Below are 26344 nucleotides of genomic sequence, written 5' to 3'. Positions count from 1 at the left end.
TTGGACAATTTAACAGTTTTATTTATTACAGCACACTGCAGCTCTTCTTCTGTAGTTTGCCGTACATTAACCCTTTATTCCCCATTTTAAAAAACAAAAACAAAAAACAAAAACAGAAGGAGGATTTTCGGCACCTTAAAAATACATTTTACTAAACATCTTCCTCTTCTTCTTTTCTGCATCACATCTTTTACCTTTGACAGCTGACGGTACCAGATAATTATTCAGACCGTTGGAAGCACAGTGCACTCACCACAGAAACAAACAATCATTCTCAGAGAAGATCTCATCGTACATTTTAGATTTATTCACATTTTAGATTTATTCACATTTTAGGAAAATAAATAAGCCAAATTATTTATTCCAGTCTCCTTTCTGCTGTTTACCGCTGGATGTGCCGATTAAAAAGTTTTGAACTGTTCCCATTTCTGCCCTTTAGTCTGCTCTACATCATCTCTGAATACTGAGAAAACGGTCTCATGATCAACATCATCTACACACAGATGCAGCACTTGGGCCTGTGAATGTGCCTCTGCTGCCACTATCCACCTTTTATAACTTTAAATTATACTGTTATATAATTAGCACAGGAGCTTTCAGTGCTTATTATTATGTAACACCATTTAGTTATACGTACAGTGATGCACAGAGGCCAAAAACACTGTTTTTAGCTAGAAAAAGGGGATCTGGGCCCCTTTGTCCCACCCCCTCCCCTGTAATTTCCACCCATTGCTGCAGTGATATAACAACACTATTTTGGGGGCAGGGGCAACTCATTTTCAGGGAGTATTGCCACCCCAGAGCCCCCTTAAACCCTTATTAATAAATAAATAAGTTTTTATAGAATCCCTGATGGAAATCAAATTTTACACAGTGAACTATAAATGTGTTAAAATTTTCTCTTTTTGAAACCTCAATATATCAGTTTATTACTTTATATTACTTTCTGCACTTTACTCAGATTAATACATTTTCTGCTTAAAAAAAAGAAACTCAATACAATAAAATATCACAGGATTTCCTCCACCTCTGTTTACATTATATGCACAGGTGCAGTTGCATTGAATATTGCATCAATGGTCAAAAATACGTTATTGATCCTCCTCCTCCTCCTCCTCCTCGTCATCGTCCTCACCGTCACTCTCCTCTAACAGCCGGGACTGACGAGTCAGCCTCTGTGCCACAGCCGTTACCATGGCAGCGCCCTTCCCGCTGCCGTCCTCCGAGACGAGAAAGGTGATGTCACACTGGGGGGCGAGGAGGCACACCGCCTTCTGGAGTTCAATGCTGAAACTGGAGAAAGGAAGGCGAGAGAGGGAGGTGTTTAATGACCTGGGATTACAGTAAAAGTAGTTTCCATCCACTCTTCATGGCCATGAATTTCATGGCAATTTTGTGTTTTTAATGAGCTCTCTGAACTGTTCTTTTTCCAGAGTGAAATGATTGTACAGCATACATCTTTAAGGACTTTAAAAAAACAAGAATTTGGGCGTACAAATTTGAATTTATTTGGGATTTCCTCTGATCCACACAGGCTCAAATATATACATACTGTATACTCACTTAAATAAGTGGTGCTGAAGGTTTTACAGTGTCTTTTAATTTGACAGTGCCAAAGCCTATTAATTTCTGATTAGTGATCATAATTGACTACAACTGGTAGTTTCGCTTTGCCAGAAAGGCTTTGTTTGACAGCACTCATTGGATTAACCAATACTCAGAACTATGGGAAAGTCCAAGGAACTCAGTGAAGCTCTAAGAAGGAGAACTGTAGATTTACACAAGCTGGGAAGGTTGTATTTCATTTAGCTTCCACTGTGTTTTTCTATTTCCGTTGTCTTTTGTGTGCTTTTTCAGCATTTTTCTATTTGCTGGTGTTTTCTTAAGTTGCAGTGTGTTTGACCTTTCAGGGCCACCATTCATTTCTAAACAACTACAGAAACCAAGATCATCAGTTCAAACAAGTGTACGTAAATACAAGTTAATAAGACGTATCATCACTTCGCCAAGGTCTGGAAGAAGAGTCAAACAAATGTATGGAGGAGTAAAGGTGAGGCTTTCAAAGCACACTGTACCAACTGGTAGTGGCATCATCATGCTCTGGGGCTGTTTTGCTCCCCAGATGTATTGGTACATTGCTCAGAGTGGATGTGGTGGAACTTGGACACAGTTGGGTGTTCCAACACGATAATGATCCCAAACACACATCAGACTGGTTTTGGAATGGATAAAGCAGGCTGACATTAAGTTTCTGGAATGGCACTTCCCAAAGTCCTGACCTCAACCCTGCTTTCTATGGTCTCTGGTGCCACATCACTTCCTGTGTGGATGCCCGTTTAACCACCAGGATGTGGCTAGTGTTGCTGCGCTAGTGACTAGCATCTAGGATAGTGACTAATAGCATCAAAAGGGTAGCATTAAGCAAATATAAGTTCTAATCTTGTGTTTGGTATCAATCAATTTTACTTCTTCCACTGGTGTACTGGTGTAAATTGGTGTACCGTTCTGTTACTATAAAAGTATTAAATATGTTATATATTGTGATTTCTTAATTTAAAAAAAGCCTGGTTACTTAAATTGGTGAACTTACTGGATAGCAGATATGATCAGTAAACTAAATGAAATTTGGTTAAGTGTGGAAACATCTTTGGTCTGATCACAAAGTGCCTCTTACGTGGGGTGCTTTCTGTACACTGTCCCGTCCACCCCGACAGTGGTCTTCAGATGGTCCAGTTTGCGGTTGGTACGAATGCGGTTGGTAAGGGTTGCCAGGGCAGCGGCACAGAGACGGGCGGAGCGTGAGGAGATAGTGTCGCAGACCAGACGCACCACGCAGGCGTCGACCGGCTCCCAATCAAGACCCAATGTAGTCAGAATCTTCTTGGTGTTATCCAAACCACTGTAAGGCCTAAGGAGCAAACAAGAAAGTAGTCAAATAATGAAGACTAAGAAAGACCATATGAAACAAGGAAAAAGCAAAAGACTCACTCTTCAATCTCGGAGATTAACTTTGTCTCAAATTGTTCTGGGGTCCTCAACGCTTCTGACATCTGTCCTTTAAACAGCAGCTGGTCCTTGGTCATCTTCACTAACACCAGCCGAACAATTTCTCCCAAATACATGCCGCTGATCATCTTCTCAAAGCTACAGGAGAACACCCATAATCAGGAAAGAAACTCTCCAGAACATTCATCAGCTACTTTCTGCTACTCTCTGGTGGCCAGATAATTAATTGGTGTGGAGTTATTTTTTTTTTTTTTGAGTAGAAGTTTCATCAAAGATTTATCTGAAGCTGGTTCTATGAAATCTCAGGTATATTTTCAGGGGGACCTGCTATGATTCTGAATGACTGTGATACGTACATGTGGATGCCGGGGTTGATAGATGTCTTGTCCACCTCCACGTCAAACTCCGTCACAATGTCATTCAAGGAGCCATCGTCTCCAAAGCCGCCCCACTCTGTGTTGATGCACATCCTTCCGTCCTCGCCCTCCACACGCTTCACGTGCTTCATCTCCTCCATGTAGCAGGCATTGGTTCCTGTACCTGCAGAGGGACAACACTGCTTAGATTAAACAGTTTGGCAGGTTAAAAGAGTCAGTATATCCCTCGGGTGGTGGCAGAGACCAAAATCTGAGCAAAAAAGGGAGTAAATTTGAGATTCTTTAAGTACACTATTCACTTGTCAATGACTTGTGTTTTGTATCTCAGAGTTGCCAAAGAAATTGGTTATTTAACATAAAATAAATAAATTATAAAAATAAAATATAGGTGCTATAGAGACAGCAATGAATGTCTGGCCCACATCTACAGTTTTTTTGTGGGCCACATCAGGCCCTGACTGACAGCGTTGCCTCAGGGTGAGTGTAGCTGTCTCAGCCGAACCACATGTCCACCTTAGTGGGCCAGATGTCAGGTGTGTTGTGACACTCAGGCTGCATCTAGCCCAGACAACAGTTCCTGTAACTGTATAAAACATGGATGTAAGTACTGTGACATCATTTTCTGTTGTTCAAGTACATTTGGGGGCTCGTCTGGGATAACTTAGAAAATAAGCATCATGTTGTCTTCAGTGAGACTTGAAATAGTGATTGAGAGCAAAAAGTTTTCTGAGGTCCCAGAGTAAAGGAGGCAAAGGGCCATTTTCTCATAGACTTCTACTTAATAAGTCTTCTTTGTGAAACCAGGGGATTCACCCCCTGCTGGTGATTAAGAAGAGTGAACTTCCATTTTTAAAAACCAGAGGCTGTGTCCATCTTTCATAAAAAGTAAGACTTTAATGCAAAAATAAGTCCAAGCAAATGACACAGATTTTGGTCATTTTTGTCTGTTTGTATTGTTTTGGTTGAGTTTCATGTTTGTGTAGTTCCTGCCTTTTTGTGATTGGCCTGTGTCTCTTTAGGGATCATTTTTCTTCTGTGGTTGTTTTGCTTCTCTTTGTGGCTGTTTTGTGTTTACATATATCTGCTTTTATGTCTTTGCTGTGAATGTTAGTAGCCATCCAATATTAAATCTATGATCTGTGAACAAACTGGCTACTCATCATCTTGTCAATGTGTTTGGGGGATGCAGGAAAACACAGCTCAGTCAGACAGATGTGAGGTTTATCTGAGGACATCCTGGAGCTCTTTACTTATTGAAACTATGGTTACCAACGATCATGCCGATCTCACAGTTCTGGTCCCTGTAGCCGCAGCTCATCATTGTTCCCACTGTGTCATTCACCATGGCAACTGAGCCGATATCATAGTCCTGCAGAGAAGACAGACAGACGTGCATTTATATCTCTCCTATTCATAATCTGTATGCCAAATAACCTGCCTACACAAAGAAATAAAGAAAGTGCCGCAACGCTTTTAATCTGCAGCATTCACAGAGAGATGAAATGGAAAGAATCGCTGGACTAAACGCATTCAAATATGAAGCCTAAAATTTGACATAAAATATTTTGTCAGCAGGTCAGCACTTGATACTACTGATTTTCTTCTCATTCAATTAGGCCCATATCTTTTTAGACAATGGCCCAAATTTTTTTGTAGTTTTGCACCTTGAGGCGACTGTTTGTTGTGATTTGGTGCTAAATAAATAAAACTGAATTGAATAGTTTTGTCTCATGCCTAATAAGACAAAGAAATGGGATATTCTTCAGTCGCCTGATCTCAACCCAGTAGAGCAGCTTTTCAGGTATTAAATACTGAATGCAGAGAGATCCACAAACAAGCAGGAATAGAAGGCAGCTGCAGAAAAGGCCCAGCAGAGCATATCAAGGCAGCAATTAGGAGTCCATGGGTTCAAGACTTCAGGCAGATATTGACTAGAAATTAAAACAATCCTTATATTTAAACTTATGTTAGTTTGCCCTCTAAAAATGGGGGACTGTGTATAAACAGTTAATGTAAAATTCCTGTTAAACCCCTTGAATTAAAACTGAAAGTCTGCACTTCAGTCACATCTTGTTTGATTTAAAATACCCTGTGGTAGATGTACAGAGGCAAAACATTAGAAAAAATGTGTTATTGTCCAAAACCTAACTGTATATTCACTACAAAGGATGTTAAATAGGAGCTGTGTAACTCTGAGAGAACCATCTTTACTTCACTCATAGCTGGTATACGAGCTGTAGTTATTGCCTGAGTGAGCCAAAACAAATTCAGCCAGAACAGGGAGACCTGCTTAAGACCGTTCCGCTCTCTGTATAGTGGATTACTGAGTTGCAGCTTGCTGCTGGAAAAATGTCTTTGCATTTCACACCAAAATAATGCAGACAGATAAACAGCTCCACAGGCCAGAGGAAAAATGCATGAATGTGATTTCTGGGAGTGTTTTGGACTGACCCCTCTCCTGTGAATGGCCTCTTTCAGTAACTTCACCACATCTTTCCCCTCCACGCCGGAGCAGTTGAAGCCTTTGGTCCAGCGGATCAGGATGCTCTGTGCAGAAAAACACAATTTGCAGAAGTTATCGGCGACATCAGTAAGAATTCTAACCGATCTTACTCAGCTTTCATCTTCAAGTTTAGTGATATGGATATATGGATATTGACTTCACCTCAGACACTGAACACAGAAAGGTCTGCTTTCAGGAACTGCTGAGTTCTTTCTAGGATGAGGTGAGGAAACCCAGGGGAAGAGTCTGGGGTCTCTCTTAGTGATGTTTTTTTGGGGGTGGGGTAGTTTTGACTTCTTACATCCGTGTTTTAGCTTTCTGTCTCTGTGGGGTTGGTTTCTGTGTCTCTTTAGTTATATATTTGTCTCTGTCTCCTTGTAGTCACTATTTGTTTCTTTGTGGATGTCTTCTGTGCTCTGTGGTCATTTTCTGTGTCTTTGTGATCACTCTTTGTCCCTCAGTGGTCATTTTCTGTCAATGTTTGTCTCTTTGTGGGTGTCTGTCATTTTGTTTCCTTCTAAAAGCTCCCCTAAACCGCGTTTAAAACGTTGCTGCCTTCCCATCAAACAGTCAAAACACTCAGCTGGCTGTTGTGTATTTAGTGTGTTTGTGTGTGTGCATGTCTGTGTGTGTGTGTGTGTGTGTGTGTGTGTGTGTGTGTGTGTGTGAGAAAGAGAGAAAGAGAGAGAGAGAGAGAGAGCGCCATAGAGACCTTGTCAATTCCTAGCTGTTCACAGGGGAAGGAGAAGGTGAAGCCCAGAGGAAGAGTTTGCCCCTTCAGCTTCTGAGACTCGAGGAACTCTCCGAGACAGGTGGCGATGTGGTCAAATAGCTGCACAAACAGACGCATGTTAATTTTGGGACTTGCACTTTACATTTCCTTTGTTTTTAGTTTGAGTGTATTTGTGTCACCTGTTCTCCGGTTCCCAACATGATTTCCTTCGGGATGGCACAGATCTGACTGTTCATCTTTAGGACTCTCTGCTCCTCTTCCTCCACACGGACATGAAGCACTCGGAAGTTTGTTCCTCCCAGATCCAACGCCAAGAAGTCGCCTTTCTCTGCCAGGAGGAGCAACCGATCACACGATGAAGATTTAGTTTCAGAAAGTCATCAATTAAATGGTTATTACAGCATGTATAATGCACTTATGCTACAATTCTTTTAGTTTCCTGCATATGTCTTTGACAATTTAAGTTACTGCAAAGAGTTGTGATTTAGTGTCTCATCTTTGACTTTTAGGTTGGGCATTAATTCAGGAGAATACCATAAATAAATAAAGCCCTGAGTTTGTGCACTTCTTTCAGGCTTCAGACAACAGCCAACAACAATGCCTGAGACGCCACAGCAGTCCATGAAGTGACTGCTCCGTGTGCACAGAAACCAGTGAATGCAGCTCGGAGACTTTTTATCATGGCTGCAGTGCAGATACAGACTGGAAATATTATCAGAGCCTGTTCACATCCAGCCACCAGCTGACTGACCTCACTACAAGTCATTTTAAACTCTGAGACTTATGAACAGTTTCCCTCTCACAGCCGTTTGGGCTCAGCCACACCACCAGTTCTGCTGTAGCCACATACACAGCATAAACAAGAAGATGATATTTTTCAAATGGACTTTGAATCATTAATCTCTGTATTGATATAAAAACCCAACCCTAATGCGTGTCTCCAGCAGCACTGTGAGGAATTTCTGAGTCATTCGTCCTTCGGTGCACACGTAACACAAATATGTAGGACTGCTTTCTTTTATCTGCACAGTATCACTAAAATTAGAAACATCCCATCTCAGAGTGATGCTGAAAAAACAGTTCATGCATTTATTACTTCTAGGCTGGAGCACTGTAACTCACTGATATCAGGCAGTTCTAATAGTTCCTTAAAAAGTCTTCATTTGATCTGAAACATCAGAGGGAGTGGTAACAGCAACTATAAAAGCTCATCTTTCTCCCATATTGGTTTCTCTTCATTGACTCCCTGTTAAATCCTGAAGTTAAATCCTGAAGTGAGTTTAAAGTCATAAATGAGCACACAGTCTTATTTTTAAGAGAAAAAAATCAACAAGTGCCACACAGCTTAATTATTAGGCCACATCTGGACTGCACTGAGCTGCTCCACACATCATGTGATATGACTATGTGTGAAAGTTAATGAAAAAAACTTTATAAATGTGAGGAAAAATATTATAGATGATAACAAACAGGCTAACTAATAAGGACTATTGGAGGGTAAATCACATAATTCTTTATAGGTTGCATAGCTTCATTTTTTAAAAGAAAGTTTCAAAGTTTGACATTCATCTGAAAATGTCTTTACCTGTCCCATCAGGCGTGGCCCTGACGAAGGTGGGCAGCATCTTGACGGGTGCCTTGTGATGTGAATGTTTCCCTAAACCTCGGATCAGATCCTTCCTGAGTCGAGCAGAAACCTCCTGCAGCATCTCCAGAGAGAGTTGGAAAGGCTCCAGGTACTTCTCCACCTGCAGAGGAAGGCAGTGCGTCACATGAACAGCCTGAAGATTCAGACATGAGGGCGTTAATGGGTGTTAATACCGTCCACATGGAGAAAACATGACTTTGAGGGAAACCAAAACAGTGAAGCAATTATATTGTTTAACCACAAGATGGCAGCGTTTCCCCAAACTTTGCAGAACAAGACTACTGCAGCATTTTTTAATACCAAGCTAAAAAAAATTTAAGTGCACTGAAATAATAACTAGGCTTAAAAAAAAAAAAAATGAAAAAATGAATGGATACTACACACTTCAAAATCATATTAAAATCAATGAAATATATGTGGCAATATAACAATGTGTTGTCAACACAACCAACATTCATGCTTATAAAGCACCCTGAGGCGACTGTTTGTTGTGATTTGATGCTATAAAAATAAAATAGAATTAAACTGAATTGTTGAAAACTCTGCATATAATGAGCACTTTTATATACTTAAAATGTAATTTAATTCTAAAACAAATCAGTTCAGATATTTTTAACCAGTAAGTCCGATTAAATATAAAAAAGGGCCACTGCCAGTTGGGCAGGGCACTCTGCATAGAAAGTGGAAGAGAAAATGACTGTTAACTGGCAATACAGAGGATGAGTAACACAAGACATCAGTACAAAAATCTGTTCATCCATTTTTTCTGCCGCTTATCCGGGTCATGGGGGCAGCAGTCTAAGCAGGGATGCCCAGACCTCCCTCTCCCCGGCCACCTCCAGCTCTTTTGGGAGACAGTGAGGTGTTCCTAAACCAGCCAAGAGACATAATCTCTCCAGCATGTCTGGGTCTGCCCCGGGATTTCCTCCCAGTTGAACGTGCCTAAAACACCTCACCAAGGAGGCGTCCAGGAGGCATCCTAGTCAGATGCTGAACTGTCCTAGTTGGCTCCTTTTGATGTTGTGGAGTAGGGGCTCTACTCTGAGCTGCTCCTGAATGACTGAGCTCCTCATCCATCTCTCTGGCTGAGCCTGGAAACCCTTCAGGGGAAGCTCATTTCGGCCACTCGTATCCACGATCTCGTTCTTTCAGCCACTACCTGCAGCTTGTAGGTGACGGCAGGAATGTAGATCGAACAGAAAATCAGCAGTTTCGCCGTCACAGTCAGCTCTCACTTCACCACAACCACAAATCGTTACTCAAGTGGGATTTTTTTTTCTTAAGTCAAGACTTTAAAACACTTCTTTGTAAAACTGTTTGAAACTACAAGACAATTTTTAAATGCTTATGCAGATACCTTTGATATATCTCTATGAAGGGCACAAGGCTGCAGGTGAGCCTGCAAAACAATCTTTATTATTTCTGATCAATTATTCTGATTTCCTGCCCTCTCACTGCTTTCTATTAAGCTGTCAGTAATCATACTGTGCTCACATTTGTCCTCTGACTGATTAAAAGCTGGAATTAGTTTTTATCTTTTAAAGGCAGCTATCAGCACCAGGCGGGCATGCAAACAGGAGGAGGTCATTGTGACATGGACGGGAAAATGAAATAATGAAGGATTAGCTGCACTCACACACCCCTTCAACCAAATATACACACTGTGACACAATGAACAGTTTTTAGAGTAGGACATTATAAACTACATAAAGATTTACATTTCAGCTGCAAAAGAGAAGAAATGAATCATCATTTGGGCATCTCGAAAACGGCTAAAAACAGAAACTGTTTGTCCAAGTGAGATTTAGAAAAGCTTGTTTATTTTGTTGTTTCTGATGGAGCTGATGCCTATAAAAAGTTAACAAAATTAAAAAAATATTTAGGCAACTCAGTTCCTTCATTTAAAAAAAAAAAATCTGACAAATTTAAAAATCTTTCACAGTTTAAATATTTCTGATTAACTTACAGTTATTGGATGGCTATTTTTTCACTAACCTGTTACACTGTAACAGGATCTGCCTTATTTTTTCTCTTGCAAAACTTAAAAATTGGCACAGTTTGAAGCTGATTTCACAAAACTTTAAAAAAAGAAAGAAACTAAACTATGCAATTTCTGGAGAAATTGCGCAGGGATTGAGTTACTGCTTAACACCATCTGTTGAAATTGTGACACCTTGAAACAGCCTGTAAAAAATTCTTAGAACTGAAAACATTCATATTGAAAATATGACGTATTTCTCAGCATCATTGTTATCTTTTAACATTAAATAGGGACTCTTATTTTAAAATTTACAGCTTTTATTTTGAAACTCTGTCATGATCCTGTGCGCCTTATGTTCTTTGAGTTGTGTTGTTTAGTTATGAATTAGGATCCTAGTTTATCATTGTTTTCTGTTTAGTGATCTGTGTTAGCTCCTGTTTCCCTCATGTGTTCCCATGGTCTGTGTTTAGGTGTTTTCCCTCCGGTGTCATGTCTTGTGTTTAGTTTGACATCCTTGTGTTTCCCTGTGTGTTTTTAGGTTTCTGTTTTGGTCATGTTTAGATTCGTCTGTGTCAGGTTTCCATGTGTTAAGTCTGTGTGTTATGGTTGGTCACTTCCTGTTTTATTTTGACAGTCTCGTGTTCCTTGTATTTTGTGTTTAGTTTCCCCTGTGCAATTGTGTTCAGCTGTGCCCCTCACCTGTTTCCACTCCCCTCATTATGCCTTTGTGTATTTAGTCTTTGCATTTCTTGTTGCGTAGCTGTTTGCTCTCCTGCTGTGTGCCTGTGAGTTGAGTGTTTTGAGTTTAGTTTGTGTTGGACTCCCATCCAGTATTTTGTATCACCTGAGTTCAGAAATAAATGTTTAATTTTTGACTCAGTTGTGTCTCGTGAGTCCAGTTTTGAGGTCCTCTGCCTTGCCTACTACAGCAGCAAACATGACAAATTGTCCTGCTAATCTGACATTTTTTAAAAACTGATACCGGTCCACCATTAGGAGGCTGTCAGAGTCTTTGTGCCATTTGTTGTTCATCAGATAAAGTGTCCTTGTATCCTGAAACTGTGATATTTGAATCCTGATGTGAGCAGGGTGTGTGTTTCAAGTCTGGAAAAACAGACATTTGATAAAAGTGTGTGTGTGTGTGTGTGTGTGTGTGTGTGTGTGGCAGGGGATCCCTGTGTTAAACCTGTTTGGTGTCATTCTTTGTAAATTCATTCTGTGCATTAATATATTCCCAAACAATGAGTCACAGCCTCAGTTTCAGTAAACCTGCTTTAAAAGTGGTTCTAAAATTACAACCAATCAGAGCCCCAAAGAGTTTATTTTACTTTGTTCTCCAGAAATCCTTTATCACATAATGATAAATATAATGGGTCTCTATGAGGCAGTTAGAGGCCACTCCTCTCACTTGAATGCCAACGGCTCAAAAAAGGGTGCATCAGCTGGCTTTGAGAACGACGCTGTTTGAAAGAAGGTGAATTTTCCTACAATTCAGTTCTAAAATGATGAGTGTAGAGTGAAAATTTGGGTCTCTGCAACAAGTTAGAAACAGAAACTTTTGGGAGAAATTTTCTGCTTCTTCCACTCTGGTTAATTGGTCTACTGTAGAACAGCCATTTACCTGAATAGCAAAAGATTTAGAGAACTTAAAAAAAAAAAAAATCTAATTACATAAAACTGTAAAACACATGCCAGAAAAAGGTACCTCTAAATGCTGAGTCGGTCAATCTGGTGCAAAAACAGTGTCTCTACAACAAATGCTGTGGGGGATGATAAGTGTTGAGAAAGAATAAAATATGATAATAAGTAGACAACACAGTTTCTGGACAACTTGTAGTTGACAACAGTCCCTGGTGCCGGCCTTGATCTGTGGCTTGCTGCTAAAAAGTTGGAGGTAAATAGGTTGGCTAAAAAAAAAAAACTGAAAGCAGATAGCAGCTGATACTTCTACTGTAAATGTTATATCATATCGCTTTTATTTTGAAAATTCAGCATCATGCAAGCTCCTAACTAGCAGAAGGCTTTTATTTTGAAAACAAATGACCTAATTCTGAAATTTTTGCTAATCATCAAAAAGTAACTCCGGGCTTTTCTTGAAAATTGATGGCATTTAATAAGCTGACCTGAGCTGGAGCTGAGACCATGTTTTTGCTTTCTATACAGTTTGAAGGCTTATACAAGGGCTACATCACCAATTTTTATGAGCATTAACTATATTAGAAAATTATCTTAACACAGAAGGAATTGCAAGCATCGGCTTTTCCTGCTTACACTGTAGCTTAAATGCAGTTAACATCTACCAGAAGTGCCAATAGTAGCACTCTGCAAATATGAAAACTGTGCAATTAGAGTGCAAAAGTTAAAAAAAGTATGTGGTCTCTCTCCACTGCTAACAAAAGCTGCTGTGGCCAAAAATGCAAAAAAAATAAGTAAATATATATATATATCCATCCATCCATTCGCTTCCGCTTATCCTGTTCAGGGTCGCGGGGGGGCTGGAGTCTATCCCAGCTGTCATAGGGCGAGAGGCTATATATATATATATATATATATATATATATATATATATATATATATATATATATATATATATATATCTAGCTATCTATATATATATCTATATATATATATATATATATAGATATATAGATAGATATATATAGGACAGGAGGTTATATAGCAGGGCTACTCAAGTCCAGGCCTCGAGGGCCGGTGTCCTGCAATTTTTAGATGTGTCTCTGCTTCAGCACACCTGAGTCAAATATAGAAGTCATTAGCAGGACTCTGGAGAACTTGACTGCATACTGAGGAGGTAATTCAGCCATTTGATTCATGTGTGTTGGATCAGGGACACATCTAAAACCTGCAGGACACTGGACCTCGAGGCCTGGATTTGAGGATCCCTGTTATATAGTGTGTGGCTTGTGTGAGGAGAGTCCCTGATGATGCTGCGTGCTCTCTGCAAACAGTGTTGGTAGCGAAGGTTACTGATGACAGGTGTGCCTATGATGCGCTGAGTGGTCTTGACCACCTTTTGCAGGGCCTTCTTTCCACAGTGGAGCTTCCATAACACACTGTCACACAGTTAGTCAGAACACTCTCAATTGTGCAGCGGTAAAAGTTTGTAAGTATGTGAGGGGATAGATGGTCCTTGAGTTTCCTCAAGAAGTAAAGGCACCGCTGTGCCTTTTTGACCAGACAAGAGTTGAAAGTTCAAAAAAGATCCTCAGAGATGTGAACAGCCAAAAACTTGAAGCTAGAGACACGCTGTACCTCAGCTCCGCTGATCTGGACAGGAGTGCGTCTGTGTTTCCTGTAGTCTACAATGAGCTCTTTGGTCTTCTCTGTGTTTGAGGGTGAGGTTGTTAGAGGAACACCATACCATAAGGTGCTGTGTGAGTCAGCCAATCAAAAACAAACAAACAAAAAATAATAATAATGTTCAGCCAATAAAACAGCAGCAAAGAAAACACAACTACCGTTATGGTTACAGCCTACTTCCAGCTCCCACCACAGACCTCCTGAACCACTCAGTGGTCATACTGCTGTGTCACTCAGACTCCATCCATCCATCCATCCATCCATCCTATGCAGGGCTGGATCACAGGCTGCTGTGACTCGTGTGGGTGAATTTATGCTATTTTTTATTCTCTGACATAAAGTCTACATTTCTTTATAGCAGAGTTTGTGCTGTTAAATGTGATGTTTTTTAAATTAATGTTTTTAATGTGAATGCTATAGAACATACTAATAAATTGTTTATTCAATCAAATATTTTAAAATTAAGAGACTTGGCCAATTTAAAGATGCTATTAGTTATGTTTAAAGCCAGAAAGAGGCTATTGCCAATTAATTTACAAAAGTTCTTTGTTTTAAACTCAAGTGATAGAAACAACAGGAGGAAGTATGATTTTATGAGTAACATCCGTGCGTACTACTTTAAAACAAATGTGCATTTCTGTTCATGGAGTAAAATTATGGAACAGTTTGGATGATGAACTAAAAAAAATGTTCTACAATAAATCAATTCAAAAGACTTTATAAGGAAAAAATTATTAAATCTTATGCAATTCTAAGTGAGTAATGAAGAGAATGATAATTGTTTGCAACTTATCTGGTGAGCACTTTGATTTTTCTTCCGTTAAGGATATTTCAGAGGGTGAACTTAAACTTTACTCACTGATTATTTCCATCCTCCTTTTACTGCATCTGTAACACACAGTATTTTAATCTCAAAGGTTTCAATGGTGTTTTACCGAACACACACACTCACAAATCTGGGAAAAAATGGGTTTTAATATTAGTTTAGTCATGTTTGGTTTGTTTTGCTTATTGTTGTCAGGGATCAGGTATAAAAACAGTCATCTGAGAGCTGCCAGCATCTGAACATGGACTCAAACCTTTGAGCTTGTTGACGGTCTTTTGTGATGATCATGGAAGCCTTCAGAGACAAATCCCTCCCTGAATTTCACTAAAATCAATGCGATGGTGCTGCTTGTCACAAACACAAATGAGTAGGAGGTTTTCTGAAAATAAGGAGTTTGGGCTGTGACTTCTCCTTGGTGAACTTGCAGCTGAAATCTACAAATCTTTGCTTGGAAAATAAAGGAAATAAAGTCATGACTGGAGTCTCTGTGAAACTCTGACTGGCTGCCCCTGCATGAATCAGACAAAAAAAAATGAAGTGATTTCTCAACCTGTGGATCCTCCCAGCAGCAGGCTGAGTGTTTATTCCTGATCTCTGTGTCAGGGTCATCAAACCATAATGGTGACATGACTATACGACTGATACACTGCAGCTCCAGTCTGCGTGACTTCTACCAGCTACTTACTGTATTTTTATTATGACTGTTCTTTGTAATCTGTGCTTATAATATAATCCCACTGTGTTTGTGTCCATGGAATGACTGTTTTGTGTCTTTGTGTGAATATTATTGTATTACTGTTAGCCACACAGACAGATGGGAATGTTGGTTTTCTTGTGATTTCTGAAGGTTTTAACACATCAGCCCTGTTTTTGTGCATATTTTGAAAATCATTAAGATCTTGGCAGATGTAAGGCAAATTTTAATGGATTGTTAATTTGACCCCACATAGTTTTATTAGAATTCATTCGAGACTTTTTGAGCAGTTGTTTACAGACAGATTGACATGAACGCATGCAAACCCTACCAACAATGTGGCCTCCTTGGTGGAGGTAATTATTTGATGAAGAAGTTCAGAGAGAAACTCCACAGTTATGACAGGAGAAACTGTCCACAGAGACCAGGCTGTCTGAGTGCTGGGGGCCTTTGTAGCTAGCCTCCAGCGATGCTGAGAGCGTTGGTGTAATTTTTCAGCCCAGAAGGCTGATGCTCAGCTTAACTGAGCCATGCACCTCTGTCCATGGGAAAGACATCATTTTTCACCAAAAATGTGACTTCATTTATCCTCTGAATTTTCCTCTAGTATCACTAACAGATGAACTCCCATATAAACTTTGGCAGGTTTCAAGCTTTATCCAATAAAATACTTAATACTGCATGTGTTTAAATTCAGATCATTCTTTTTTATTCTGTAACCTTGAAAAGCTCAGAAAATTTAGATTTTTGCCCCTTTGATCAGTGCAGTAAAAACCTAAACCCACGGAGGATATAAGACTGAGGAAACCATGCAGAAAGTTTCATGGTAATATTTATTTTAAAGATATGTTATAACTGTTGTTAATAACCGAGACAGCAGGTTTCATTGGTATTGTATCTGCACAGAAACATTTTAATGCTTGTTAATTAGTTCATTGTTAATTAGTTAATTGTTAATTAGCATGACACCATACAAAAATAAAACAGTGAACACTGTAAACATATATCAGGATGTCCTGTGGTGTTTATCTAATACTGTCTGTAGCTCATATACAAGAAAAACAACAACAAAAAAAAATCACATTTTCTTCTCAGGTGACACATACCTTACTGAGCACGTCTGGAGGGATGCCATCCAGGTGCAGGGTCGCGGTGTCGCCGCTCATTCTGGCTTTCCTGGGATTCTGAATGTTACTCTCGCCTTTTGCTTCAGTGCTGCTCATCTGGACAAAAAAGGGTTAAAGGGTCACGAATGAAGCTGATTGGGTTAAATTATCAGGACAAAGAGAACATGAAAAGATTCAAATAAGAGAAGAAAAATAAAAATAATGCGATGTCTTCCGGGTTTGCTCGAGTAGGTACAGCCTGAACCCCCTCAGAGACGTAGAAGGTTCAAAAGGAGCATGATATTTTTCAGCTCTTCAACTCTTTTTGAAACCTACCGTCCAATTTTAAAGTCAAATATATGACAAATGGGAAGCCGGTGTAAAGAGAAAAAGTCCACGCTGTAAAAACTACAACTAGCAACTCTTCATCTCAGTAACGGCACAGAAGCAAACATGTGCCAATCACAACAAACTTCCTGTTTCCCTTATGAGCTTTTTAAAAGCTGTATATCAAAGATTTTGAGTGGCAGCTACAGGCAGGGGCGGAGCTTCTGGAGGGGCTGGGAGGGCGGCACGACCCCGGCCCGGGGCTAGCAGGGGCCCGGATGGGAGAGAGGAGAGGAGAATAAGATTTCAGGTAGCCAGGCCTCTGTCACGTCCGAGGCGAGGTGGAGAAGGAGGGCCCTGTCTTGATTATATCGCAATATGCATGGCTCAGTGTGCACAGTATACAACCCACTATACATCACCCATCATTCATGTTTTACACGGGGGTTTTAAAGGTTGCCACAGTCAGGACTGAGTCATGGTTGCTCAAAACTTTACAAGACCGACTGACTTTAGTGATGTAGTAGGTGTAAAATATTGAATAAGATGTTGGACTGCATGACTGGCTTTATTTTCACTCTAAAGGCCGTTTCACACCGGATGCGTTGCGTAAAAACGACATGAAATTCCGAATCTTTCGGATGCGAACCTGTCGTGTAACCTATATACACACCGGACGCGCTGCGTTTTTGCGACTAAGTTGCCCTCATAAAACGCACTGTGAAAGAAAGGAAGCCGACATCAAACGATGATGTAATCAGGTTGTGATTTTTCTAAACAAGAGAAGGAAGAAAAAGAGTTTATGGGTTCCTCCAACTCATAAGAAAGCAGCAGCAGGGAGAGTTTCATGGTTTGATCCCGGAGTTGAAGCTGCATCACGGATGCTTTCGCGCATACTTCAGGATGTCAGTGGGACAGTTTGAGCTCTTGTTGGCAGAGTTGGGATCACATGTGAGGAGGCAGAGGATAATATCAGAGCCGACTGACCCGGAGCAGCGTGTAGCTGTGTGTCTGAGGTAAAATATTATGATTTTATTGTTCCCACATCACTGTATATTCAGTACATCGGTGCGCGTTTTGAGCTATGACCTCACATGCTGCTAAATGCAGCCCTCTGATTGGTCAGTCCTGTTTGTTCGCTTGCGAAAGTCAGAAAAATCGAACTTGATCCGAAAAAATAAATGCCGCAAATTCGTCCTGTGAAATGACGCGGTCGGTGTGAACGGCTGCATTAAGAACAGGAGAGTCCGAAAAATATTTTTAACGCACGAAACATTCGCACGGAATTTACGCGTCCGGTGTGAAAGGGCCTTTAATCTCAGTAACGGCACAGAAGCAAACATGTGCCAATCACAACAAACTTCCTGTTTCCCTTATGAGCTTTTTAAAAGCTGTATATCAAAGATTTTGAGTGGCAGCTACAGGCAGGGGCGGAGCTTCTGGAGGGGCTGGGAGGGCGGCACGACCCCGGCCCGGGGCTAGCAGGGGCCCGGATGGGAGAGAGGAGAGGAGAATAAGATTTCAGGTAGCCAGGCCTCTGTCACGTCCGAGGCGAGGTGGAGAGGGAGGGCCCTGTCTTGATTATATCGCAATATGCATGGCTCAATGTGCACAGCATACAACCCACTATACATCACCCATCATTCATGTTTTACACGGGGGTTTTAAAGGTTGCCACAGTCAGGACTGAGTCATGGTTGCTCAAAACTTTACAAGACCGACTGACTTTAGTGATGTAGTAGGTGTAAAATATTGAATAAGATGTTGGACTGCATGACTGGCTTTATTTTCACTCTAAAGGCCGTTTCACACCGGATGCGTTGCGTAAAAACGACATGAAATTCCGAACCTTTCGGATGTGAACCTGTCGTGTAACCTATATACACACCGGACGCGCTGCGTTTTTGCTAATAAATCTCCCTCATAAAACGCACTGTGAAAGAAAGGAAGTCGACATCAAGCGATGATGTAATGAGGCCCTGATGTTTCTAAACAAGAGAAGGAAGAAACAGATTCTGGGTTCCTCCAACTCATAAGAAAGCAGCAGCAGGGAGAGTTTCATGGTTTGATCCAGGAGTTGAAGCTGCATCACGGATGCTTTCGCGCATACTTCAGGATGTCAGTGGGCAGTTGTTGATGGCAGAGTTGGGATCACATGTGAGGAGGCAGAGGATAATTTCAGAAAGCCGACTGACTCAGAACAGCGTGTAGCTGTGTGTCTGAGAGAAAATAGTATGAGTTTACTGTTCCCACGTCACTGTATATTCAGTACATCGGTGCGCGTTTTGAGCTATGAACTCGCATGTTGCTAAATGCAGCGCTCTGATTGGTCAGTCCTGTTTGTGCGTCCGGTGTGTAAAGGACCGGACGCATAAATTCCGTGCGAATGTTTCGTGCGTTAAAAACATTGTTCTTAATGCAGCCGTTCACACCAACCTCGTCATTTCACCGGACGAATTTGCAGCATTTATTTTTTCGGATCAAGTTCGATTTTTCTGAACAAACAGGTCTGACCAATCAGAGCTGCTGCATTTAGCAACATGTGAGGTCATAGCTCAAAACGCGCACCGATGTACTGAATATACAGTGATGTGGGCAGGGGCGCAGCTATATACTTTCTGAGGTGTATGCGGACACATTTTTAGGCGCCCCCCCAGGAGCGAGGGTGGTAATGCTAATTAGCAAGCTAATACTAACCGCTAAAAGCTGCTCCTGCTTGTTAATTGAGTGAAGGGGCCTACACATGTAACCAGAAAGCACATCTAAAGCGTAATCACAGTCTTTGTGAACCTGTAGTTACATTTCTCGAGGTTCATGTCATTTTTCTTGAAGGCCTTTCACAGCTCCACTGGTGCTGAAAACTAATGTTTGACTATGGCTTTCTGAACACAGCTATCGATTATTTTCAGAATCGAGTATTGTATCGATTATTCCATCAATTAATCAAGTAATCGGATAAGAAATAATTTTTCGTACTAACAATTCATCTGCACATTTTAACTTCCGTACTGCAGTTTTTCTCTGTCACATGTGTCAGACTCAAGGTCTGCGGGCTACTTCCGGCCCACGATCTAATTTTATACGGCCAGCAAGATGATTTCATATAGTTATTATTAATAGGCCGTGGGAAAATGTGCTCCCACCACTTATACTACAAATTCCACGCACTGCAACAGCTGCCGGCAGGCCAAGAACTGTGCGCTAACCCGTTTTCCCCATTGCCGATTGATCAGTGATCAGCGGATAAAACATCGATCAGCACTTTTTACAGTGACATTTAAGCTGCCTGACTCCCCAAAAAATGACCAAACGAAAAGTGGAAAACAGGGATTTTCCAAACAGGTGGGAGGCAAAAGACCTGAACGCTGACATCGGAGGTAAACCATCTGTCTCTTTTCCTCACTTGAGCTGCGGGGAAAGAGCGGATTGGTGGGACAGATACGGAAAAGATGAAGAGGAGACCTGCACAGGTGAGCTGACAGTGCATCACTGCGTCACACAGCAGGAAACGCTGCGCAGTAAAGTCCTGAAGACAGAACGCGTCATAAACACCGAAACACAGACAGGGAACTTTGTAAGAGGCAGTTTCAGTCTTTTCTGGAGTAATTACTTTCTGAATTTGGTGGCGCGCCTTATTACACAGGTGCGATGAGCTGCCTGAGGAAATCTGTCAGTTCACAGAAAGTGAAGGAAAAGCCTCAGCAGGGCTCCGGGATGAAAGGTGGCTGAGAGTCGGCTTTTCTCATGAAGCATCATAATGCGTCCCTGCAACTTTGGGGACTGGACCGCGTGATAACTTGTCTCCACCGCTGTGTTTGCAGCTGCGCTATTTGCTGATAAACTGGACACACTGCGCAGTTTATGCAGCGTTTTTCCGACTGTGAAGTGCAGAAATTCACATTACAGTTTTTACCTGAAAAATTTCCAACTTTTCATCAGTTTGAAATTTATTCATTTTTCCTAATGTGATTTTTAAAGAATAATATAATTTTATATTCTATTTAATGTGTTGAGGAAAAAAGCTGCTGTATTCTGGCCATTCAAATTCATTTTACTGATTTAAATAAATCCTGTTTGCTAAATGCAGAGACAGCAGAGCTCCGAAAGTGAAGCGTCTCAGCCTGGCGCGGCGCCTTGCGATCAACCGCTAGCTAGAACACTACACACACACACACACACACACACACACACACACACACACACACACACACACACACACACACACACACACACACACACACACAAAACGCACCATCCGCATCCTCTCAACGTTTACTGTGTTCATGTGTGCAGATCACTTATTCATGGACTTATAAAATACACGACTTCTATGACATAATTTACCGACTGTCTTTAAATGGGACAGGAGGAGGGGAGGTGAAGGAGCGCAGGGGCGCCTAATCAGCGCAGCGCCTCTGTTATTGATCATGTCATATGCACAGCTGTTAAATACAGAAAATGCAACTAGAGAAATATTTTCCCACATCGTTTTGGCGCCCCCCTCTTGTGCGGCGCCCCTATGCATTGCATATAGTGCATAGCCCCTTTTTGCGCCACTGGATGTGGGAACAATAAAATCATAATATTTTCTCTCAGACACACAGCTACACGCTGCTCCGGGTCAGTCGGCTCTCTGATATTATCCTCTGCCTCCTCACATGTGATCCCAACTCTGCCAACAAGAGCTCAAACTGTCCCACTGACATCCTGAAATATGCGCGAAAGCGTCCGTGATGCAGCTTCAACTCCTGCATTCCAACTCCCCCTGCTGCTGCTTTCTTATGAGTTGGAGGAACCCAGAATCTGTTTCTTCCTTCTCTTGTTTAGAAACATCAGGGCCTCATTACACCATCGCTTGATGTCGACTTCCTTTCTTTCACAGTGCGTTTTATGAGGGCGATTTATTCGCAAAAACACAGCGGGTCCGGTGTGTATGTAGGTTACACGACAGGTTCACATCCGAAAGATTCGGAATTTCATGTCGTTTTTACGCAACGCATCCGGTGTGAAACGGCCTTAAAGGCCTTAAGTGGAGCATTTTTACGGACTAAGCTAAGATGAGTGGCACTTCATAACATACACATTCCCACTGTTCTGGGCATGTGTATGTTGTAAAATGATGTTTATTATTTGGGTATAAAGGGCCCGGTCATTTGCCTCGCCCCCGGCCCGGCTCTGATTTGTTCCGCTAGTGGCTACAGGATACTAATTTTCCCAGGAGTCAACACCACAGATAACAGCATCAGGCATCCTGCGCTCATCTGAGCGGTGCCCAACCAAACCGACTGCCAGTAACACCTGAGTAGATGTGTAATGATCCTCCCAAACCACAGCTATATCAACGCCTTGATGGCTGGGCCACAGCTTTTCTTCTCCATACCTCAGGAAGGAAAAAACCCAAACTGGCCTGTTATGAACTTCCTGAGGTAAATGTCTCTGTTTTGTAGCATTTACTGCTAAAAGGCTAAAATGGGACACCAGAAAAACGGAAGCATTTCGATGTGAATCTCTAAAGTCTCAAAGGTTTCATTTTCTGGCTCATAAAAGAGACTCTTTCACAACTTTGTCTCACTGTGCAAATAACTGAGTTAATCACCAGAAATAATACCCCTAAAATGTAAACATATGTACAATAAAGAACTGTATTTGAACCTTAACTTACCTACTCTGACTTTACTTTTTTCCCTTCTGGAAATCCACGTACACAGGCAATAATACTTTTAATAAAATTATAGAACACTAATAATTTGGCATTGGCAGTAATAACGAGCTGAAGTAGCTTATTTCATAGATGTTTTCAAACAGTAATTGAAGCTCAGTATGATGTTCATATATTTAATTTGCTGCATATGGATTCCCTTAATCAGTATTACCTTCAAACTCTTAAATTGATTTTGGCAGATGAATTATGGCTGAACCTGCAGGGCTGGGCTAGAAGCATTAATCTGCCTGTATTGTTGTAGCTGATTGGAGTATTGGTCATTTTGCCTAAACTGAAACACCTCTCCAGGTGCTTTACAGATTTCATGATCCTTTGACTTGCAATGTAAACTATGCAGTAAAATATTTCAACACCTAATCAATGGATTGGCATGAAAATTGGTATAAACATTTATGGTTCTGAAACACTTTTTCTGGCTGACTTTGGCAATCTGGACATTTCCACCTGTGCTACCAGCAATTTTTTTTTTTTTTTTACTGGTTTATTAACTTTAGATTAGATTCAAATGTCTTCAGAATTATTGGATGGACGATCATCAAGGTTCAGATATTCATCCATGAAGATCCTTGCTTTGGTATACCATCTAATCCTCAGGTCAGCATTTTAGTTTGCCAGATGGTTTAGTTTATGTCCAATAAATGCAAAGCTGAACAAACTCCATCAAATTAAAATGTGTTTTATGCTAAATGACATTATAGTGGAACAACTCAGCCAGCACCTTTGGGAAGCCATTGTTTTTTTGTTTTTTTTATCTTTAGTTTTAAACCAGTTGGTGAGAGGGGTCAGCTTCTTCTATGCAAACTATGGCCGACCACGGCAACCTGCTACTTACTGACCAAAGTAATCGCAACAAGGTTTTCAGTGCAGCACCTCTTCATGACCAATTTCAGCTAGCATGAACAAGCAACCACTCACCAACCTGTTGGGGAATACACATCCTTTCCTAGTGGCCGGAGGTTACCAGCGGTCACTGACCAGCCTCTAGATGTTAGCCATCGATTTCACAGCAACTGCCAGAAACCACTTAAGTTCTTCCAGCAGAAGACAGAAACAAAAACGTTTTTTTGTTTTTCCTTTTGGTCTTTATATTAACCCTCTGAGGTCTAAATCATCTTCATCAGTGATGACCCTAAACCTCTGATGTCAGAATTTTTTAAAATTGGTCTTCCAAGTCTTGGGAATCAGCAGACAATGAAATTAAAGCATTAGGGTTAGGGTTGTCAGAGACGTAACCACATTGGTGGAACGATGAGGTTTATTGATGCAGTTAACAATAACAGGGACATCCAATTTTTGTCTGTTTGACCCACTGAAACACAAAAGCTTTTGCAGAAAACATATAAAGCTGCTGTCGTAGAAAATATAGCTATAAAAATAAGCGGGTTCCCTTTAATGAAACATCTGTGCCAATGTGTCTTCAGTGTATGAAACTCATGAAAAGATCCACAATTTGTTAATTTTTCTATGAAGGGAAATGAAAGTAAATGCTACTAAAAAAATGACCACACAGGCTTTTTAAGCAAAGATCACGTGACTCTAAATGCTGTTAGATGCACATTTAAAAACCCAGAAAAAAGGAAGGTGCAGCAACTGACACACAAAAGAGGAACAAGAATTTCTTCACAGCCTCCAGCTGATCTAAAGCGGACGTGTATAATAACAGGTCATATGTTTGCATATGACCTGTTATTATACACGTCCGCGTCAAGGTTCCGTTTTACTACCTGAAGTGTCAACAAAGCACACCTGAGGCTTGAAAACAGCTGGCAGCCGTAACCTGAACATGTCAGCACAGATGTTTAAAGGAACCTGAAGAGCTTCTTCAACTTTGAGTCATCTGATTGACTGAAGGACTCTAATAATAAATGCAACCTGACCTGAATTAAAGCAGGAAATCCAAGAAAGAAAGCACATGAAACCACTCAATCACAGCAGTTTTCCCCTTTTTTTGATGATTTATGATGATGCAAGCAACGCTCACAGAAATCATGACCGGGTTATTGTTTTGTGCAGTTTTTGCTCATTTTCATGGCGATGCGGTGGTGCTTACAGTAAACTTTCATATATCTCCCAAAAGAGGATTTATTTTACTCTAATTCATGATAATAAAATTATTGTTTTAAATGCAGGAAAGTCGACAGTTTTAGTTTTGAGTTTAAAAATCCCTCAGTTAATTCAGACTGAGTGCATTTAGTAAGAGATTAACATTAATTTGAGCTATTTGGTTTTATAGAACCACTTTATTGTATTATATTCAGCTTTTTATACACTCATCTTCCACTTTATTAGGTATACCTTGTTAGTACTGAGCTGGACCCCCATTTGCCTTCAGAATTGCTTTAATTCTTCATGGCACAGATTTACCAAGTTGCTGGAAACATTCCTCAAAGTTTTGGTCCATGTTGACATGATAGCATCACACAGCTGCTGCAGATTTGTCAGCTGCATTCATGATGTCGATCTCCTGTTTGACTACATCCCAAAGGTGCTCTGTTGGACTGAGTGCAGTGAACTCATGTTCTAGAAACCAGTTTGAGATGATTTGAGTTTTGTGACATGGCATGTTATCCTGCTGGAAGCAGCCATCAGAGGATGGGTCCACTGTGGTCATACTTTTCTAGTCTTCTGCTGTCCAGTTTTAGTGAGTCCATGTGAATCGTAGCCTCAGTTTCCTGTTCTTAGCTGACAGGAGTGGCACCCAGTGTGGTCTTCTGCTGCTGTGGCCCATCTGCTTCATGGTTCAACCTGTTGGATTCAGAGATGCTCTTCTGTATACCTTGGTTGCAATGAGTGGTTGTTTGAGTTACTGTTGCTTTCCTATCAGCTTGAAGCACTCTGGCCATTCTCCTCTGACCTCAGACATCAACAAGACATTTTCTCCCAGAGAACTGCCGCTCACTGGACATTTTCTCTTTTGCAGATGTTCTCTGTAAACCATAGAGATGGCTGTGTGGGAAAATCCCAACAGATCATTGGCTTCTGAAATACTCAAACCGCCCATCTTCCTCATTCTTGAGCATCTTCCAACATCTATGTCTAAATGCACTGAGCTGCTGCTGTGTGATTGGCTGATGGTTTATGGTTTATAGCTACCTGTAATCGTTTTAAGTCCCACCAGAGCAGAGAGTTACACTAGAGCAGGGATTACTGAAGTTGTGACATCTGTGACCTCTGAGAAGCTGTGGTTTAGGGTTTTGTTGAGGTTTGGGGTGGAGCGAGCCTGCTGATGAGTTAAAGACTTAAAGTGCACGTGGAGGGTTAAGTGCATCCAGGTAAACCTGGAACTGTTTTTCCACCTCATGTAAATATTTCAGCCACACCCCATTTTTTTCCCAGGTGAGTCTCATCAGTGTCTCAAGGTTTTCTGTTTTATCTGAACTCAGGTCTTTTATTATGAAATAACTACATCATCACGAAAAGTGACCCTGAAAGGGCAGATAAATTTGACACATGAAATGCAACAAATAAGTAAAATAACATCTCGTCTCTGAATGTGCCTGAAGGTAACATGAAACAAGCCAGACTAGTTATGACGAAACAAAAGATCCCGAGGTCTACAAAAACTGTCAGAGAGCTCAAGTTTCATCTTTTTTTTTTTTTTTTTTTTTTTTTTTCTTTTAAACTTGGCACGTGTAAAAGCAGAGGCTCGGGGGTCCTTTACCAGGTGGCCGGAGGTCCCTGAATAAAAGAAGCAGTGAGGATGGGCAGTGAAATTATCAACCACACATCCACACTGATCGTGACACTTCTGAAAGCATCTTCATCCTCATAATATGCCTGCTAAACGGGTCTGAAACAGTTCGTCCTCTGCGTCTGCGTAAAAATCATATACAGTGAAGTAAAACAAACTCACCTTTGCGTCCTGCGCCGCGCGCCTCAAACTCACAGCCGTGAACTTCCTGAATGAATGAGACGCAGCGAGAAAGTGTGAGAGAGGTCATTTTGGGAAACGTTTACACCCACTTCATGTCACAACATAACGCCCTCCCGGTGGCTCCGGTTCAGGTTTACGTGCGGTGGTACCAATCTGAAAAAAGAAAAAGAAAAACCTGCACCTGAGAGGAGGTTCTCCAGAGAATCGAGGCGCAGTGTCACAGGTG

The 26344-nt window shown here is 41.0% G+C and overlaps 1 protein-coding gene across 2 annotated transcripts; it reads right to left on the bottom strand.

The window, feature by feature from the left end:
- LOC115792293 (hexokinase-2-like) lies at positions 1–26344 on the bottom strand. 2 transcript variants are annotated; one of them, XM_030746759.1, is made up of 12 exons: positions 26300–26344; positions 26098–26143; positions 16196–16312; positions 8205–8367; positions 6799–6947; positions 6599–6718; positions 5835–5930; positions 4653–4752; positions 3363–3546; positions 2989–3144; positions 2675–2908; positions 1–1293 (listed from the first exon to the last, which is right to left on the bottom strand). In XM_030746759.1, exons 3-12 carry the CDS (start codon positions 16310–16312, stop codon positions 1092–1094), a joined length of 1521 nt encoding a protein of 506 aa, XP_030602619.1. In that variant the 5' UTR covers positions 26098–26143; positions 26300–26344; the 3' UTR covers positions 1–1091. The 2 variants fall into 2 exon arrangements, with proteins under 2 accessions (XP_030602619.1, XP_030602620.1); XM_030746760.1 differs by lacking the exons at positions 26098–26143; positions 26300–26344 and adding an exon at positions 16532–16674.

The sequence above is a fragment of the Archocentrus centrarchus genome, chromosome 14 (assembly GCF_007364275.1).
Source record: "Archocentrus centrarchus isolate MPI-CPG fArcCen1 chromosome 14, fArcCen1, whole genome shotgun sequence".
NCBI classification, from domain to species: Eukaryota; Metazoa; Chordata; class Actinopteri; order Cichliformes; family Cichlidae; genus Archocentrus; species Archocentrus centrarchus.
This window is presented reverse-complemented; position numbering and strand designations above follow the sequence as displayed.